The 17,889-nt window shown below is 41.3% G+C and overlaps 1 protein-coding gene across 1 annotated transcript in view; it reads right to left on the reverse strand.

Moving 5' to 3' along the window:
• Positions 1 to 17,889, reverse strand: part of DAAM2 (dishevelled associated activator of morphogenesis 2) — a gene marked incomplete at its 5' end in the record, with an annotated part of 61,423 nt that overhangs the window by 6,478 nt on the left and 37,056 nt on the right. Inside the window, 7 exons of the mRNA XM_010287474.1 lie at positions 4,085 to 4,216; positions 8,401 to 8,461; positions 9,939 to 10,046; positions 11,852 to 12,020; positions 12,790 to 12,878; positions 13,593 to 13,699; positions 15,265 to 15,349. Of these exons, the coding sequence (XP_010285776.1) occupies positions 4,085 to 4,216; positions 8,401 to 8,461; positions 9,939 to 10,046; positions 11,852 to 12,020; positions 12,790 to 12,878; positions 13,593 to 13,699; positions 15,265 to 15,349 (751 nt within the window). The remainder of the gene's footprint in view (positions 1 to 4,084; positions 4,217 to 8,400; positions 8,462 to 9,938; positions 10,047 to 11,851; positions 12,021 to 12,789; positions 12,879 to 13,592; positions 13,700 to 15,264; positions 15,350 to 17,889) is intronic.

Raw genomic sequence — 17,889 nt, forward strand, 5'->3', positions numbered from 1 at the left:
TGGACCCAGCTCTCCTTGCACCTAAATGATCTTGTAGGATTATCCCAGGAGTTCAAAAGTGACTCTGGCAGACCCAAAATTGAGATACAGGTGCTGTAAACATTTCTGATATGTTAGGTGCCAACCTGCACTGGAAACATCTGCAGTTCTAAGTTAGGGTACAAGAGCTACGTAATTTATTTACCAAATGGCTGTTCCGGACAGCAGGCTGTGGTGCCTGCCCGTGCCCTTTGTAACACACACGGTCTTGACTTCTTCAGTCTCCATCCTGATCCTTTCCTCATTCATTAGCCCCCATTGCTGACAGAAAATACCTGTCCCCCAAAATGAATGACTGAAGTGCACAGCCTGTAACTGGCACTTGGACTGCAGTATTTCTGTGTGCTTCGTAGCATTCTTCCATTAATGACTATTTTCTTAAATGGATTTTGGCTTTCCCTGCCTTTCTGTTCTTCAAAACAGTTACTATATGTGGTGAGCATTAATGCATGTGCAGAGTCTGAACTCCAGTCTCCATGATGACAAATATAAACACCCTGCTTGACAGGAGTTGTTATGACAAAGACTGGGGATGGACAGTTTTTCTACCCTCCTCATCAGCCTTGCCAAGGCAGTGGCCTCCTTTGTGCCTCTGTAGAGAGGCTTAAGTTTGATATTCATCACAGGTATGGCAATACCTGACTAAGCAGACTTTGTTCTTCTAGGAAGATCCAGAATGTTTTAAAAACAGGTTTGTTATAAAGCAAGCACAAAGTAGAACAGTTATGAAGCAGTCTAGTGATCTAAGTTCATACCTGTCAACAGTGAAGTATGTTGTAAAGCTTCATATAGGGCAAATGTCACCTTTTTCATGTAGGAAAATAATGTTTACACGATGGGAGGTCACTATTCCTCTGCCTGGGCATTTTCATTCTTTCCCAACAGGAAACACAGGGACAAATTTTCACAAACAAAATTCAACCCCATTCTGTTCTTTCTGATGTGAAAAAGTCAATTTTTCATCTGTTTGAACACATAAAAACTGGTGAAGGATTCCAGGGCAGAATTTCACTTTCTCCTGCCCCCACCTTCCAGTTTATGGGAAATGGCAGAAAACATTATCCCTTGATCTAATCTATATATTCCCTTATAAAGTGGTATTGAAAGTGAGAAAAACACAAAAAGAACAAGAACCAGCTGTGCTAGAGAGCCTGTTTAAAGAGTCGGTCTAAGTTTTCAATCAGTTCTTAACCAAGCCATCTGTTTACTGCATGAAGACAAGCACAGTTGCAAGGCCTCCTCTGCAAACATGGATGCCTGCATCTGACAACCTCACCCTTTAAATTTAAAATATCATCTCCTCCCCATGGCCACTAAGTGTAAATGGTCCTGTTTAAGCAAAAAGGCTAAAAGAAAAAGTACTTCATGGGATTATGAAAAATATCCTCTACAGAGAAGGTCAGCACCACACTTTGGTAATGGATTGTTTCTGTAACTTAAAGGAATAAAGAAATGACATTTGCTAATACTAAAGACATTTAAAAAAATAAAAAACTTCTCAGGTTTGAAAAGATAATATATATTGTTTTAAATCCCGGCTGAGGAAACATGGCTCTGATTAACTCATGGCAATCAATTAGCCACATCTATATTTAGAAGAATATCCAACTCCAGCTGTTAAAACTAGGGCTTCATTATTATTAATAAGTCTGTGAACCAGACCAATTCTTCTCAGGCTCATTAGGATATTTTTAAAAGTCTTCCCTCTCCCACTACCTTTTTTTCAATTTGCTTTGAGAAATCAAATACCAATAGGGTAATCAGATGTCTTGGTCCCTGTCTTCCTTTAATTGGCTAGTTATAGTAGGTTTCCATGGTAAGAAAAAAGTTTGCGATTCAACAAACACAGCCCATTGAGGTTGGAAGATGCTATAAGTTTTGCAAAGCACATCTGGTTTGTTGAAAATTTCCAGCTTTTTCCTTTTTTCTTTTTCTTTTCTTTTTTTTTCTTTTTTAAGAAAAGAAGAGGAAAAAGAGGAAGAAGAGAGGGGAAAAAATAATATGAGACAAACATGAGAAATAGCTCAGCATTGGTAAGGACAGACAGTTCTCTTTTAGAAGTCCAAAAGCAGCTTTTTGCCAGTGGAAGAACCAAAGCCATAGGTTGAGCCAAAGTTGGAATGGTATGTGTTCAAACATAGTAAGGGTGTGTGAGGAGAAGGTAGAGAAACGTTTCCTAAGCATGTTATAGTCATTAAAATAAAACATCTCTTTCTGTCGAGTGCTTTATGTTGGCTATGTCTAAAAAAGCATGCAATAACTTCCAGACACATTGGTCTGTCTGCAGGGAGATTCTCTGGTTATTCTTAAAGCAAAAGAACGGCATTTTTCCTGCAAGTGCCTGATCAAGAAAAGTTATGTTGCTGTGCTGGAAATGTACCACTTGCTGGTTTTTAACCCCTGGGTGACCTTGTAAAGAATCTGCATTGGGCTTTTGTCCTAGTGTGAAAAAAGAAAGGACCACCACCATCTATAACACGAAACCAAAAGCAGGCACTTTAAGCCAAGGTACGGAGTGAATTTGCTTCCAGAAATGTGCACCTAACTATAATGAAGTTGAAAAATTCACCCAGTCATAAAACAGAAGCCCCCAAACCATCGAAAACTGAGCTTTTCGCAGGAAATTTAGTGGAGGCTTGGAATGTAAAACATTGTTTTTGTGATTATAAAGCCTGTACAGTGTGAACATTACTATGTTGGAAGAGGTTTGAATCTTCTCAAGCAACATGGCAATAATGAAAAAATTAGACACGTTACTCTCCACGAAATGTTCTTACAGCATTAGTAAGTGTTAGACTGCCCAGCTTTGCCTTCAGAGTACTGTAATAACTGCTTCCCCACTGGAATTTGCCAGGGCAGCTAGCTCTAGCTGACAGCCAGTAGCTCCTGGTGCTTGCAGCTGCAAGTCAGTGTTACCAACATCATCTCCACAGCAAGGAAATGCTTTGGAATTACAGAATGATGTTACTGCAGAGTGACTGGATGAGTGAGGAGTCTTACTGTTCAGATTCTCAACCTGTATTTTGCCTATCCTTCAAAATCTAAGGCCTACGAATCCAATGGCACAGGTTTCATTAATAATGCACTAGGTCCCTTAACGTTACAAGGACTGACACCAGCAGTGGAAATAATTCAGTCCAAAAGAAATAACACATTTGCTTCATAACGCCAAACACTTTTAACATGCCAGCCAACAAGGGCAGATTTGCCATTACATATCGTTTACTTTAGAACTTGCTCTTCTCTAAACATTTTCATATGGTTATGATCTTTTCATATAAATTCTTCCTCATTCGGCTGAGACACAGAGGGATTAGTGCCAGACTCCAATCATCAGCAAAAGAACAAGCACCTCCTTCGTTGTACAAATCTGGTAATGCGGATGCAGACAGTGAGAGGACCAAATGATCACAGCAGCACCTGAAGAGTAACAACGCACATGGTGCTGGCTGTGTAAGAAGGATCCAAGAACATCAGACAAACTACGCATGTTTGGGATTTCTATCCTTGCAATGAAATACAAGCAGTAACAGAGAAGCGTAAGTGGAAAAGATCAGGTATTCAGAGTTACCAAACTACCCAGAGGAGCATTTTTAAAGGAAAGAAATTAAGCACAAATGTCCCCAGCTGAATGACCAGAGTGGGATGAAGTCAAAAGCAGAAGGTAAAAGATATGAGGTCACTATCACTAATCACCAAAGGACCTCTTTTTGAGAGACTGCTTAAAAGGCAGTCCCTTCAACACCACAGCATGGTGTGGTACCCTGCTACAGACATTGCTATCGCAATTCTATGCCATATGTGCAAAATTTTAAGGAAGTTTAGCAAGAAGTGGGCAAGAGCATTAAACCTTCTTTTAATCCTAAAATATATTCTAAATGGCTGTAGACCAGATTCAGAAAAGTAAGAAACTTCATCCTAAACCAATTCTAGTGCCTATTAGAGTTTCCACTACAGTCCCAGTATCTGAAATTGCCACTTCCATTTTGATTGAGGCTTTTGACTGAGCCAGTAAAACCCCAAACACTTCAAAAGGTATTCTTACCTTGTCTCTAGCCTCATTGAGAAGGTCTTCTAACTCTGAGAAGCTGAAACTGGCCACAGTGATGAAATCACTCATGACGGGAACGAACCTGTCCCCTGATTCCCGCATGCGTCTCTTCTGATAATCCAGTTCCTGAAAGAGAAGAAATAAGAGATGTAGACAGGCAACTGTCAAAGATTCCTCACTGACACTGAAATGCTGCATTTTTTTTCCTATGCAAAAGAACAAATAACAGAGAACTTGGATTGTGTAGCAAGTGAATTTGATATTTTTAATAGTGAGTTTCCCTCCATCTTCTTTTCCCATGGTGACTCAAAAGGCTGTACACTTGGGGAAATGTGCACATGTGTGAATAATCTATATAGTTCCTAGCTCTGGATCTCCCCTTTAAGTCTTTGAAAAGAACTAGGTGGGCAGCAAAAAGACATCAAAATCAGTTCTCCCACTGAAGAACAAGCAGAAAGGTATCAGGTGCAACATTTGCTAGCATCCTGCTAACCAATAAGCATGAGTTTAGATGTCATAAAAGTCACAAAGTTATAAGCTGGGCTATTGCAATAAGAAGATTTATGGGGAAAAAAACCCGACCAGACATAAAATGATAGGAAACTAAGCTCTATTCGTCTGCTACCTACAGAAAGAAAAAAATACAATGTTGCAGGATTCTTTCCTTCTGGCTCAAGTTTTTTAGTTTTAAGCCAACGTTTCTCATGCTATCTCTTCCCTTGCTCTATTCACCATGCTTGTGTCATGGAAAGACCTACAGATCTCCTCAAAACGACCAAGTTATAGTACGACTAGCAGTCTCCCATGCCTGTGCTTGACTTGTATGCTGTTGACAGTCTCATTGGGACAATGAAATTGTAATCTGGGCCTCATCTTTATTCTCAGCTGAATAATCAGTGGGAATGATAAAGCCTTACTTTCTCTGTAGGGAAAGCAGCATGAAACAGCAGGTCAAGTTACAATCTGACCCTCTGTTCCCTTTGGAAGAAAATATTTTTGTTCTGGCTGTAACTCCAGCTACACACATGTTTGGTGCGCTCTGTTACTGGTCATCAAAATACTGGTTCACGGAACCAAATGGGTAGGTTTATAAGCATCTATAATGAGAAACTCCTTGGGATTTGTTCCACAGTACTGCTGAATGCAAAGAATTACTTTGGCCATCAGCAATCTAAAATCAGATGTGATATATCTTCTGGTCTGATGTGAGTTGGAAAGAGAAAGTAACCACTACAAGGAAAGACCACAAGGCAGAAAAGGGGCAGGAAAAGCAATGAGCAGGTGGCCGGAGAAAAGTCTGCATTAAAGAAGTGCTACTTCCCCCACTTTATATTACACCCTCTTCTCCACTGGTTTTCCTAACACATCACAAAGGATGGTCCCGGGAGCACTACTCAGTTACATCACTTTGCAATGAATTGTCTCTATGTTACAATCACTTTGAATTGGACCTTACAAGTACAGGAAACGTCACTTCACATGCTTCTAAGAATTATGAATATTTTTTTCAGCCACTCAAAAAATTTTAGCGGAAAGTTGCTCTACTCCCTCTCCACCCCCCCCCAGCAGGTGAGTATAACAATTCTGTCATCTTACTCACTGTTGAAAGCTATGGCATTTGGGACTGTTACTGGAAGGCAGTGTTTTTCAAAGTAAAATTAAAATCAAGTGATCCGCCCTTCAATTTCAAATTCAGTCCTTCCCTGCAGAATAATTCTTCCAAAATAATAAAAACCCCACACAAAAGTAACCAGCATGACTATGTAATCAGATCGAGCGCCATGCCAGAGAATAAGAAACTCCGCTGTATATTCTAGAAATGGTCTATACTAGTCATAACGGCACAATAGTAGAAGCTAGCCCTGCCCCTGGTGGGCTGGGCTGCTGATTCTCTGGAGAGATTAAATGATTCAGCCATGGCAGTGGTTTCTCACACAGTGGTTATGATCTCCTTGCTGCGTGACAGAAGGGCTCTGCTGACAGAATTCACTTCTTGATTTGGAGAAGACCAAAAACTACTTAGCTGTCCTTCTGGGAGCATCCTACACAAAGGCAACAGCTGCATGCGTGTCTTGACAAAGACATTTTTACAAAAGCTGCAAGTCCAGGAAGGGAAAGGGTTAGTAGTACCTTTAAGAACATCTGACTGTGAAACTATTTTTAGCTTTCTATTCTTAAGGGGCCTTGAAGAAACTTCTCAGTCACTGGAGCCAAGGCTGTGGTGAGAACACACTGGAATGGAATCAAGAATCACACCTTCCCCTCCTCCTCCTTTCACCTGACAGTGATCTTCTATTGTTGCTATAGTGCTGCTTTTTACATGCCAGAAAACCACGAATTGAGCAAGCAGAGTGGGAGGTGCTGGCCGCCTCAGATGAAAAATACCATGGTAGGGAGAAGACTGATGAGGGAAGATGGCAATTGAATGGGATGGAGAGGTTGCCCATGGAACCCATGGATGGGAAAGAGAAGAAAAATTGGCTGTAAAGGCAAAAGGATAAATGAGCTGATCGCAGAAAGCAAAACAGAAGTAGGTACTCACATTTCAATGGGGGGAATTGTCTGTCCCAGCCAAAACTGGGCTTCTCTTCATGTCATGAACTCCATGTCAGCCTTCCTTTTACAGGTGCTTTTAATTCCCAAACATTGCACTGCATGTATGCAGCAGTATCTCCTCCCATTGCTGTGCTCCCCCTTTCCCCAACAATCCAGAAAAAAGGTTTGGAAAGTTTGTTTTTTCACGGGAGAGTCACTGCCTAATTACATGATGAACTGCTGGAGACAGCCAAACAGCCTGAGGGTTGCTGACAGTACAAAGATCCCTTCCTCTACCCCCAAACTCAGGCCAGGTGAAAGGAAAACAAAGTCATCATTGCCTGTCTCATAGTGGATGACAAGGACTGGAGGGTCATATGTTAGTTCCTTGTAGATAGGTAATCATTGCACAGGAACCACGCAATGCAATTCCCAATAACCGGTCCCTTTGCCAGGAGTCCCGGTGCAGAATATTCCCCATCTGGAATGCTCCACTAGCATTAAACTGACATGAGTTGAAACAGGTGAAACATCCTGAAGATGGAGGGATGCTGAGAAGTGTGACGAATAAAACCCTGCTTGAAAGGGAAAACAGCTAAAGACAGCAAGGACCTTCCTGAGCGTCAAAGACCTCTGCCTTATCTCTCAGCACTACCTTTGCCTTAGTATATCCAACAGGCAAGAGATGCCAGCACCAACCTGATCTTTGGATTTTGTTCCTATGCTTGCAGGAAGAGAGAATGATGTTCTTCGTGACAGAATATATTTATCTGTGCAGATGTTGGGAGATGTTAGGGGACAGAGACAATAGAGTGACGTTAGCCTTTAATCTTTACTTACTCAACTGCTGTGCAAACACTTAAGTTCACATTCCTCACATCAGCCGTTGTGAGAGGTTGGTATTTATAGCTGCCATTTCACAGAGGCGGCAAACGCATGGGGTTGTTCAAAGCCACACATATATATCAATGGCATAAGCAAGATGCAGATACCTCCTGCAACTGAACACAGTGTCCCGCTCTGTGCTTTCCTGCCTCAGGAAAGCTGGAGTCTTTCCCCAGGAACAAAACTAACACGTTAACTAAAGAGGGCTTCCAAGTAGGGGAACCACAGCTGACGCACAAAGTTGTGACTCCAGGGAGCATTTAGGCCCATCACTTATCTTTAACTCTTATAATTTGGTACAAACAACTGCATCAATGCACCATTTGTACTGTTCTTTGTTGAGATGAAAGGCTCTGCAGTTCCTAAATACAAATTGAACACAAGTGACTTAAGTCCAGCTTAAAAGGCTTTCGTCAATAGCAGGAACAAATGCCATTGTTGCTTTGCTTGCCAGATCAGCTCCCTCACCTTTAACTATCTTTTCTTTTGCCTTCCCAAGGAGTGCTTAGGACAGATTAGGGTTGCATATAACAGTGCACTACCTGTTTACTACTACTCCAAAAGCCGTGTGAAACACTTGCTCAGCAGCCAGCCATCCCTCAGTAAGAAAGAGAAAGAATTTTATTTCTTCTTTCAGTGCATGCCATTTGCCAAACAGTCCTTGTACTTTCCAGGCTGAGATCAAACAAGCTTTTCATTAGGCTTAAGTCTGCTAAGATCACCAGCAGAAGCTCCACATGAGAAGCTTTTATTTGTTTTTTCTTGGTCAATGCATTCTGGAAAGGAATGGAAAAAGAAAGCCCACTTTCTCTTATCGTAAAATATATAGTGCCCCTGATTCTGAGTGAGGTATTTTAAGTATGGCACTTTGGAAACCTTCAGATACTTACAGCTTCAACAGCTTTCAATCCGGTCTTTATATTGTTGACTTCTTTCTCCAGCTCCACCAGGCTGCACAGGAGACAAAGCAGATAAAACAGTGCAGATAAAACAGATAAAACAGAGCAGTGTTACATAGGAATACAGGAACTGTGCAGCAGAACAGACCACTGGCCCATCAAGTCTGGTATCCGGCCTCTGGCACCAGCCACACCAGATGATTAGAAATGAGGGGAAGAGGGTCTGTTAATGCTCTGTGCCGCTTTTTGTATGATATGTACGATGAGGCAGACCCTGCTCACCTGTGGTCACACTGAAGATCGGGATTTTTCTAGGAAGAGGGGGGTAGCCCTCAAACATCTACCCTGTGAGTTGAGCCTGACCCTCCAGCAAGGAGCATGTGCCACATAGCCAGCTTGCAATAATCGGCTGACGCATAAGCAAGCTTTAGCACACACGTTACTGTGGTCTCAGATTATTTCTACATATGATTTTTGAATCACTTAACTGATAAATCCCATTAGCAATACATTTACATGTGATTTTTGTTTTCCTCACAGTCCAAATGTTGTTTTTATTCCATCTGCATTTCTGCCATATGGTAGTCCTTGCAATCTTACATTGTAACTTGCATATAACCCTGCTGTTAATGTTAATACATGCTTCCCTAGACACAAGTGTTATACTGAATTTCTGCTCATCATATACAAACAAGAGTTTTTTTCTAGGACTTGTATAAAAAAAATGACTTTTCATTTCCAGGTAACTAGTTAGTACCTATTTGTGAGCCAGCAAGCATCTCCTCCAAGTATTTGATGAATAGTAGTTTACATCTCAAAAACACCACTAAAGCCTTAATAAGTGCCTTTAAGTGTGAACCTACATTTAGTTTTTATTGGCCTTTCATTAGCTGGAGTAGTTACCTATACAAAGAATCATGGCTGGGCAAATAATATGCAAAAGTATTTTTAAGCAGTACTTTGGAAAGAAAAAAGTGCTAGTATTTTGGGTGGTGGCTTGTGTACACATTTTCCACAAACACCTATAGAAATGGCAAAAAAAAAATCATTGAAATTTGTGCAGAAGTATGGTGCTTTCCACATTTCTGTGCAAGACTGATTTGTGCAAAAGTTTGAACATTCTTCCTGAAAAGGGTTTACTGTAGCCGCTCTGCCTAATCGACTCTGCCTTAGAAACAAACCTTCAATTATCCAGAAAATATAGCACGTGACTTAGATGAACAACTATAGCATATGGTGAGTGAATCACAAACAATAACCGGTCTAGTTACAATGTCTGATTCAGAAATAAAGTAGATGTAGGCATATCGGAGTAAAGCTGTCAATTTAGTTACCACCTACAAATGTTTTTGGACCAAAATTCTCTGTTGATGTACATCTGAATAACGTCAAGGATGTTAGCAAAGGCATTTCAGCCGAAAGGCTGGCCATGAGTTTAGAAGACAGCAGTGAAAAAACTGATGATCATTAAGTTAACAGAAATCACTGGGAACTCCAGCTCTGGGAACAAGCAACAGCACTGGACTTACTTGACTTTTGCTGCTTCTGGAAGATGTTGCAACTCAGACTGAATATCTAGGATATCTGGATAATTCTTTTCAAAGATCATAATTAAGTAGTGCAACAGTGTAATGTTCCTAAAAAAAAAAAAAGAATAAAACAAGAAGGGAGAAATGAGAAGGAAGATGGTGGTGAGAAGGAAAAAGATAGTGGGAGGATTGTGACAAATCAGTGAAAAATATTGGGGTAGGAAATGTGCTTGAATGAACAAAACAAACAATATATCAGCAGTTAGCAACTCTGTTATTGCAAGAAAAGTATCACAGACTGAAATGAATTTATTAGCCCTTTATGAACCATCCTTTCTAAAACCTCAAGCAATATATTGTGCCTTGATTTATTCTGGAAGCAACAGCATGCTTCCATCCATCTGTGCCGACAGTGTAACAGAAAAGAAAATTGGGTAGCACAGTATGCTATTTGTCCCCAGATACTTCAGAGAACAGACAACTGATAGTACTAAAGTGACATTAACTCGTAAGGGAGAAGTGAGCTATTTCTCAGAGGCAACGTGGAAAAAAACCTCAGAGTTAACTAAGAAGAGGAAAAGGTCTTGAAGATTGAAGAAGCTGCAAAGGAAACTGCTATAGTAATGAAACATATATTTATGAGTAATGGTCAGGCTCACTACTACAAAAGCAAGGGCACCTCAAGTAGGAATGGATAGAAATGAGATGTGTGAGAGACGCAGGAGAAGAATTAAGAAAGTTTGTGAAGTAAATGATGAATTTTGCATCAGTGAATTTTGCATGTAGAGAGAACAGCCAGCTGTAACAGCTACATCAGGTGAGCGTTACATGGTTAACTGACAGGCAAGACAGCAGATGGCCACTGCTTCCCACAGACTAGAGCCTGGGAGCTGGGAACTGGTGAGAGAACAGAATCTGCACAGGACATTTAATATATGGAAAATCAAGCCAAGCTACATTGAGGCAAAAAAAATGTTCAACGCTAGCTACACAAGTGTTAGCCTTGGAATACAAAAAGGACATCGTGGTAGTCAAAATAGAACTCTCTTAGTGCAAACTATTAGGCAGGGATGAATTTCCTATGACTTCTTACTGCCGTTATTCATTCTGTCACAGCCCGAAGTAATTTCACCACAACTGTGGTCTCAGCAGGTCTCATAAGTCAAAGAAAGGTACAAGTTAGTAAGAACCAGTATAGGACATCTCCAAGGAAAACCGTAGTGCTGCTGGAGCCCAAAAGTGGTATTCTCTCCCCAGTCACAGCTGGATTAATTTCCAGAACCAGTATGGGGATGTGGGGCAAAACACAGGGTAGCACTATAAAGACCAGCAGACCATGTCCATGAATAGTAAGCTCCACCTTTCCAAAACCATCTATTTTCCTTAACTGCTCTAGATGCAACCAGGCTCAGTCTCTCTGAGTGGTTCTGCCTTGTGGCTCCATTACTGGTGTAGGTAGACTGACAGTTTATGACAGTCCTGCATCAGAAACGTATGCTGTGTTTCACAGGACACATAAAACTGTGGTCAGAGTTTTTTGTGTTTTCTTTTTTTGCAAAACCATGGCCATAAAACTTTGGTATAAAGGGCAAATTCCACAGAAATCCTCCCCCCCACCCCTTATTTCAGTTATTTGTGAAATACTACATTTTGTCATCTTCACACAGTGTTGCAGAAACACTATACAACAACAGACGTGCATTATCCAAAGAAACAGCAGAATCTGAGTACTGTGTTACTAGCTGGTCTTAACTGCTGCAGGATCTTTTAGAGTGAAATGCACTACTTAAGTGACAAATAAGACATTATTTTAAATAGTCTACACAGCTAAAAACAAACAAAACCCACTTTCATTATTACGGTAAGAGATACAGCAGCACAGTAACTAACTCATTTACAGCCTTCTAGCCTACCTGTCTATGCTGGATTTGGTGTCTGCAATTTTGTTCAGGCTGGAGACTTTGAAGCCATATGCACTTCCCCTTTGGCCCTTGTTCATGTAATTCCCAAAGGCCAGAACTACCTCCAGGAGTTGCCTCAAACGCTTGCTTCGGATGAGTTCTTTGGATGCCAGAAGAATGGCTTGAAAAGAGGAAAAAAAAATGAACAGGTTATTGCACAGTGGCTGTTTACAAATATATGGGCCCAAGCATGTTGAAGTACCCTAAAATGCCCATCAGACTATTGCCTAGCAAATGCTGCAACACAGTCTGTGTGTGTACTGTCCTTCCCACACCCACATGCTCAGAACCAGTACAACTGGAAGGAAGATGCACTACATTTAGCCTGTAGGATGCTCCTGTGAACCCAGGAGCAAGGCTATTCTCCTGGACCTTACACTCTAAAAACACAGACAGCGAGAACAGGGGGAAGGCTTGAGCTCATCTGAAAATGCAGATTAGAATAGACTCATCTCTTCTCTGCGATAGCCATGGATGTGGCACAGAAGCCATGCCCTCCCCGCCCGCCTCCTCCTTCTAAGTTACACATACGCACAACAGCACCATCCTGTGAGGCTTCTAACTGCCGCATGGAAAGGGAAGGTGCAAGCATTTAGGGCTGAGAAAGGAAGGCTGACCTGCGCAGAAAGGTCGCGGAGCTTTTGGCAGCTAGCACAGACCTGGTAGCACACTGTCACATCTGTCAGGTAGTATTTACAGTGTAACAATCATGAAACTGACTATTAAGTCAATAGGTGCAAGAAGAGTGTCAGGCAGAATTCATTTCTTAGCACATGACATGCCTTGGACTCACTGGCTCCACAACCATAGCATGCATATCCTTTGAAGACAAGCCTCTCTTGACCTTCCCAGCCCCTCTCCCCAACTCTTAGCAAAAGCTTTAACCATACCTTCCACTTTCGGCTTTGCTTCTGCCAGCCTCTCTGGAAACTTCTTCTTAAAGAATAATGCTTGCAGCCGCTGCTGGTAGTGGTCAATCCTGCATGAAGGGTAGAGGAAAGCCAACGCTGAACAGGAACTGTATTTTGAAGCCCAGGACCAGTATGCTGCCTACATAATGTAATGGCTGGATGTTGAGTCCCATAAGGCCTATGCAAGGGATTACGGACATAGTTCAAATATCTAACACTCCATAATCAACCTACTTATGAAAATGGGGGACCTTAGGGCATGTTTTGATCACAACTGAAAAGGAGCTGGAAGAATTCCCATTCCTCTCAAAATATGAGTCATGGGAGATGCCAGCTGCATCTCGATTAGCAGAACAAGATGTTAATCCTGATTGGGGGTGTAGCAAAACTGGAAAAAGAAGGTGAGAGGATGAGGAGATGGGATAGCTGAATGGAAAAAAGGATCTATATGAAATCCTGACCCGTGGGTACACTACATCTGACAGTTGGATCTGAATTCCTTTTTGTGTGAACAAGTTTAGGCAGAGGAGGCAGATTTCTGCTTGTCATCAGGGGACTGGTCCTTAAATGACAGCACAGAGAGAGCTTATCATCAATAAAAAGTTTGTGTAATGAATGGAAACATTTGTAACATTTGTGGGCTTCTGGCAAATGCAGGGCATAATGCTGGCCCACGATGTCTTGCACATTCCCCCTCAGTGCCAGATGACCCATTTTCAATAAGAATTACAGCTGCTTCCAAAAAGCCCTCAGTGCACTTTCCCATAATGTATGAAACAGACCTGCTCATTTCAAAGAGGAAACGATCCGCCCGGGCCATGCGCTCAATTTCGTGTTTATGCTCCTCCAACAGGTCGGTATCGCTCTTTTCAGGAACAAACTTCAGCAGCTAGAGTGACAGACACAAACCAAACACCAAGATGAGAGATCCAGGGGAAAGGAGAGGGACAGCAAAGCACAAACAAATCCTGATGGAGAGAGAGAAAGGGCCCTCAAATTGCTCTGCTACCATGGGGAGGCATTACGTTGACCCAGCCGTGTGACCATGACTTCAAAAAAGTGCAGCTGTGGCTACAAAAGTGACCTTTTTTAAACCTTTGCTTGCTGTTCTGTCTTTATCCCTCAATGACCCCGTAAGATTAATTTTTAATTCCTTGGGGAATTTCCCATTTCCAAATCCTAAAGGCCAAGTGCTACTGCAACTTACCCAAGGGGAAGTACAGAGAGAACTTTGATTCCCACAGCATTACTTGGAGTTTCGATTGGTGCAAACAAGAGCAGGATGTTTCCCACTCAGTGTGAAGTACCCTTCATGCCTATCCTAGAGTACACACAAAGCTTCATCTATCTCTCTCTTGGGTCTGCCCTACTCTGCTGAAACAATAAACAATAACCAAGCCACTGGATATGTATCTGACATTGGCTGATATTCATGTGCTGACCTTAAAAGCTCATACTTTGACAGATTTTTGACATATCTTGTGGTAGTTGTGCTTTAGTATGGTTATAAATATTGCCAGGCACACAGCCTCAGTGCACACCCACAAAAACTGCTCACAAGGCGTATCAAGCACTTTGCTTTTTACCACTTTTTTTTATCCCACTCCCCAAAAATGTGATATTCAAAGATGTGGAGCATCAGAAGCTTGCAGTGACTTCTAGAGCTGCTGTGAGCATTCAGATAACATGACAAGTAGGCTATACATTTCCAAAATGGAAAAGCTTGTTGTACATGATTATATACTGTGACTGCACAAAAAGAAGGAGTCACATTTGTCAGTTTAGAATTATAACATTTTGCACACTCCTAGGGAACTTTATCATATGCATTGTAGGTCAAAGCATCATCTTTCATCCTCTATAAATGGGAGAAACAGGGCAATGGCTGTTAAATTTATTATTTTTTTCCCCACAAGCTATGCAGTGAAGTCCCCAACTCCCTTTCTAACTGTTCTAGTTAGAATGCACGATACCTTCTAGTCCTGGCTCTAACCATTGACCTACATGGCCTGGTTCATGACATTTCCCAATGAAAAAGCTATAGGCAGAGAAGGGACATTAAGAAAAAGGAAAAAGAAAATAAGAACAACAACAGAAAAAAACCAGCAGTATAAAGAAGAGATAGGAAAAATTACAGAAAAGTCACAGGTGAGAAGAGAGAATGTGAAAGGCAACCTCATATCAACTGTAAACATGCATATTTTGCATAAAGATGAGAAAACTGTTACAGAAATCAACCTGGTACAAATACACTTACATGAGGGAGGTATAGTTGACAACACTGGGAACAATACTTTTCTCATGCGCCCATGTGCAGTTCCACTGACATGATAGGGCCAAGTTTACATCTGCAGACATACCAGCAGGGCCAGCACACATATCCACTTACTCAAGGTGAAAAAAAGGCAGTGAAGGACATAAGAATAAGATTTATCTGATTGTGACCTTTCTCACCTGCTCAAGCATATCTTTTGCTAGGTCTTCTTGTTCATCCATCTTCAAGATTGCTTGTCTGATTTCTTCATTAGACAGCTTCAGCCTTTCAACAGTATCAACATTGTACCATTAGTGCAAAGCCTAAGTGACTCTGACAGTTCAGAAAGTAGAAAGCCTGAAAAGCTGCACTAAAAAGGCACAAAAGAACCATGGGAAGCTCCACGATGAAGCTGCTATTTTAGGCCATGCAGTAAGATGAATGAATCACTTCCAAAGGCAGAGATTTTTCTAGATCATATATTTTCATCCTGTTCAGCTAATCAAACACACATGAAAAATTAGATGTTGATTAAGAACAATCAGGTCCTCATAGATCAAAAGTGTTTCCAACTTCCCCCATATCCGATACCTCCCTCATCAAGTTATTTTGCAATAGTAAACCCCTTCAAATCCATGTGAGTTGTAAGTGACTGTGAGCCCACATAACACCCTGGCTTGTGAATATTAAAGGATCTCCCAGAGTAACAACTAATGGGACTGATCTTTCCCTTACAGATCTGAGAAAAGGGTTTCTTTTAAGAATACTGGTCGCGCTAGGTAAGCTCACTCTGTCAGCAGCCACAGGAAGAAGGAATTGACAGCATCTACATATCCTTGTTTCATATCCAATATTAAACAAGTTCTGAGAACAAGAGCTTATTAATAGTATTAAAATTACACTCTCCTTCCCACCTACTCCTGTCCATCTGTGTGCAATGAGTAGGGATCATCAGTTACAACGAAACACAAAAATCAATTAAAAAAACACTTTCAAGGTCTCCACTTGAAATCCAGAGCAGACCAGGAAGAGTCAAAATTTGTGATTACTGAGAGGTTGTTTGATAGACACATGAAATGAACTTGGTGGTTCTCAGTGCAGATGTTAACAAACAAATGCACAAGTGACAAATTCTACCCCACCACCCCTAAGTCATGACACCCTCATCAGTCATTTCGGGAGAGGAGGACCACAGGAACCATAAAGGAAAGGCTATCCACAAGAAAATCTCTGTTTTGGGACTGAAACAGGAAAGTGTGAAAAGAAATACTTGAGGAGTGAAGTCTGCAGTTGTCATGGCCCTTCTACAATGAAGACAATTAATTAACAGTAGAAAGAGAAAATGCAAATATAAATGAGAGACAGGCTGATGCATGAGGCAGAATGTTTTTGTCTTCAGCACTAAGAAATTCCATGCTGAAATTTCACATTGCTATTGCCATTTGGATGGAATCATATTTTTGGAACTAGGTAAAAGCAAAAGAGCGAGCTTTATTTTTACAGACAGGAAATATTACTAAATCTAAGAAACTTAAAACATTTTAATATTGCACAATATAACCAACAGCTGGAAACTAAAATATGAATCAGCAGACATTCAAAAGCTTTTAAATATCACACCTCTTAACTAATTACTCTTACTCTGCTCCTAGCTGGTCGTCGTGTCTGCTTTTGAGAAGGAGGGCAAACTGATACCAGCTAAGTAAGATAAGGCTACTGAATTTCCAGAAAAGCTACAGAATTGGGCCATGCTTGGATGAGCTAGAAGTATTAGAAGTTTTACAATGAAAAGGCTAGAAAAATTTTACTTCAGGTCACCAGTTTGATTCAGGATCAAAACAACAAACCTCAGTACATGGAGTTCTGCAAAAGTTCTACAGTCTCCATCAGAAAAGTGAAGCATTTCTTTTGACTTTAATAATCACGGATTGTGAAGTCCATCATTGTGTGACCCGGAACTGATCAAACCCTCTGGCCACATGAGGGCTGAGAAGCATATTGGTGGGTGTGGGCCTTGCTCCTAGCAGATGCATATGCACATGCCCAGACAACTTCGTGAGGGCAGTTTTTAAATTGCTACATTTTGTTGGTTATTTTTCCGTTAAAGAGCACCTTTACATTTTCCAGAGTCTGGAGTCTGCAGATTAGCTGTATCTTGTGACACAGGCACATAGTCTGTCAGAGGGGATGCAATAAGCCAACCCATGAACACTAGGGTGGGTTTGTGTTTTTGTTACTACTTTCACAGAAGATAAAAAGAGGGAGGGTGAGTTTTGTGTTTTTTTCCATGCAAATAACTTGAGCAATTACTACACTGACCACCCCATTACACAGTGCAAGTCTGTGTGTGTGTGTTTGGGGATGCAGTAAACAGAACCAAATAGACAGGTTTGAGGTACATCAACACAACAGAAGGTGTAGCGCGTATTATTGCTGACGTTGTTCTGTCCAGGAGCCCGAGGACTCCAGGCTCCTCTGTTTGCTGCCATTCATCAGCACTAAATACATTTTAAAACATCTTCTGTTCAAAAATAATTGAGAGCCCCAAGGACAGACAGTTACGCAAACACTTTGATTTCTTGGATGATTCTGTGCCCTGCCATCAGCAGAAAAACATCTGGCTTGAATGGTTTAGCCCACAGTAGAGAGGAGCAGAAAGCTTGCCAGCCCCCTGCTGAGAAGCAGTTTAACTTAGTCACTTACAGGCCTGTAATGGGGTCATGGTGCCTGCAGGTGTGCATCCTAGATTATTACCAATCCAACTATGTACAGAAGGATTTACAGCAAAACTATCTTACTCTTCCAAAGTAGGCTTGTTCCTCTTC

The sequence above is a fragment of the Phaethon lepturus genome, unplaced genomic scaffold, assembly GCF_000687285.1.
Source record: "Phaethon lepturus isolate BGI_N335 unplaced genomic scaffold, ASM68728v1 scaffold39915, whole genome shotgun sequence".
Classification (NCBI taxonomy): domain Eukaryota; kingdom Metazoa; phylum Chordata; class Aves; order Phaethontiformes; family Phaethontidae; genus Phaethon; species Phaethon lepturus.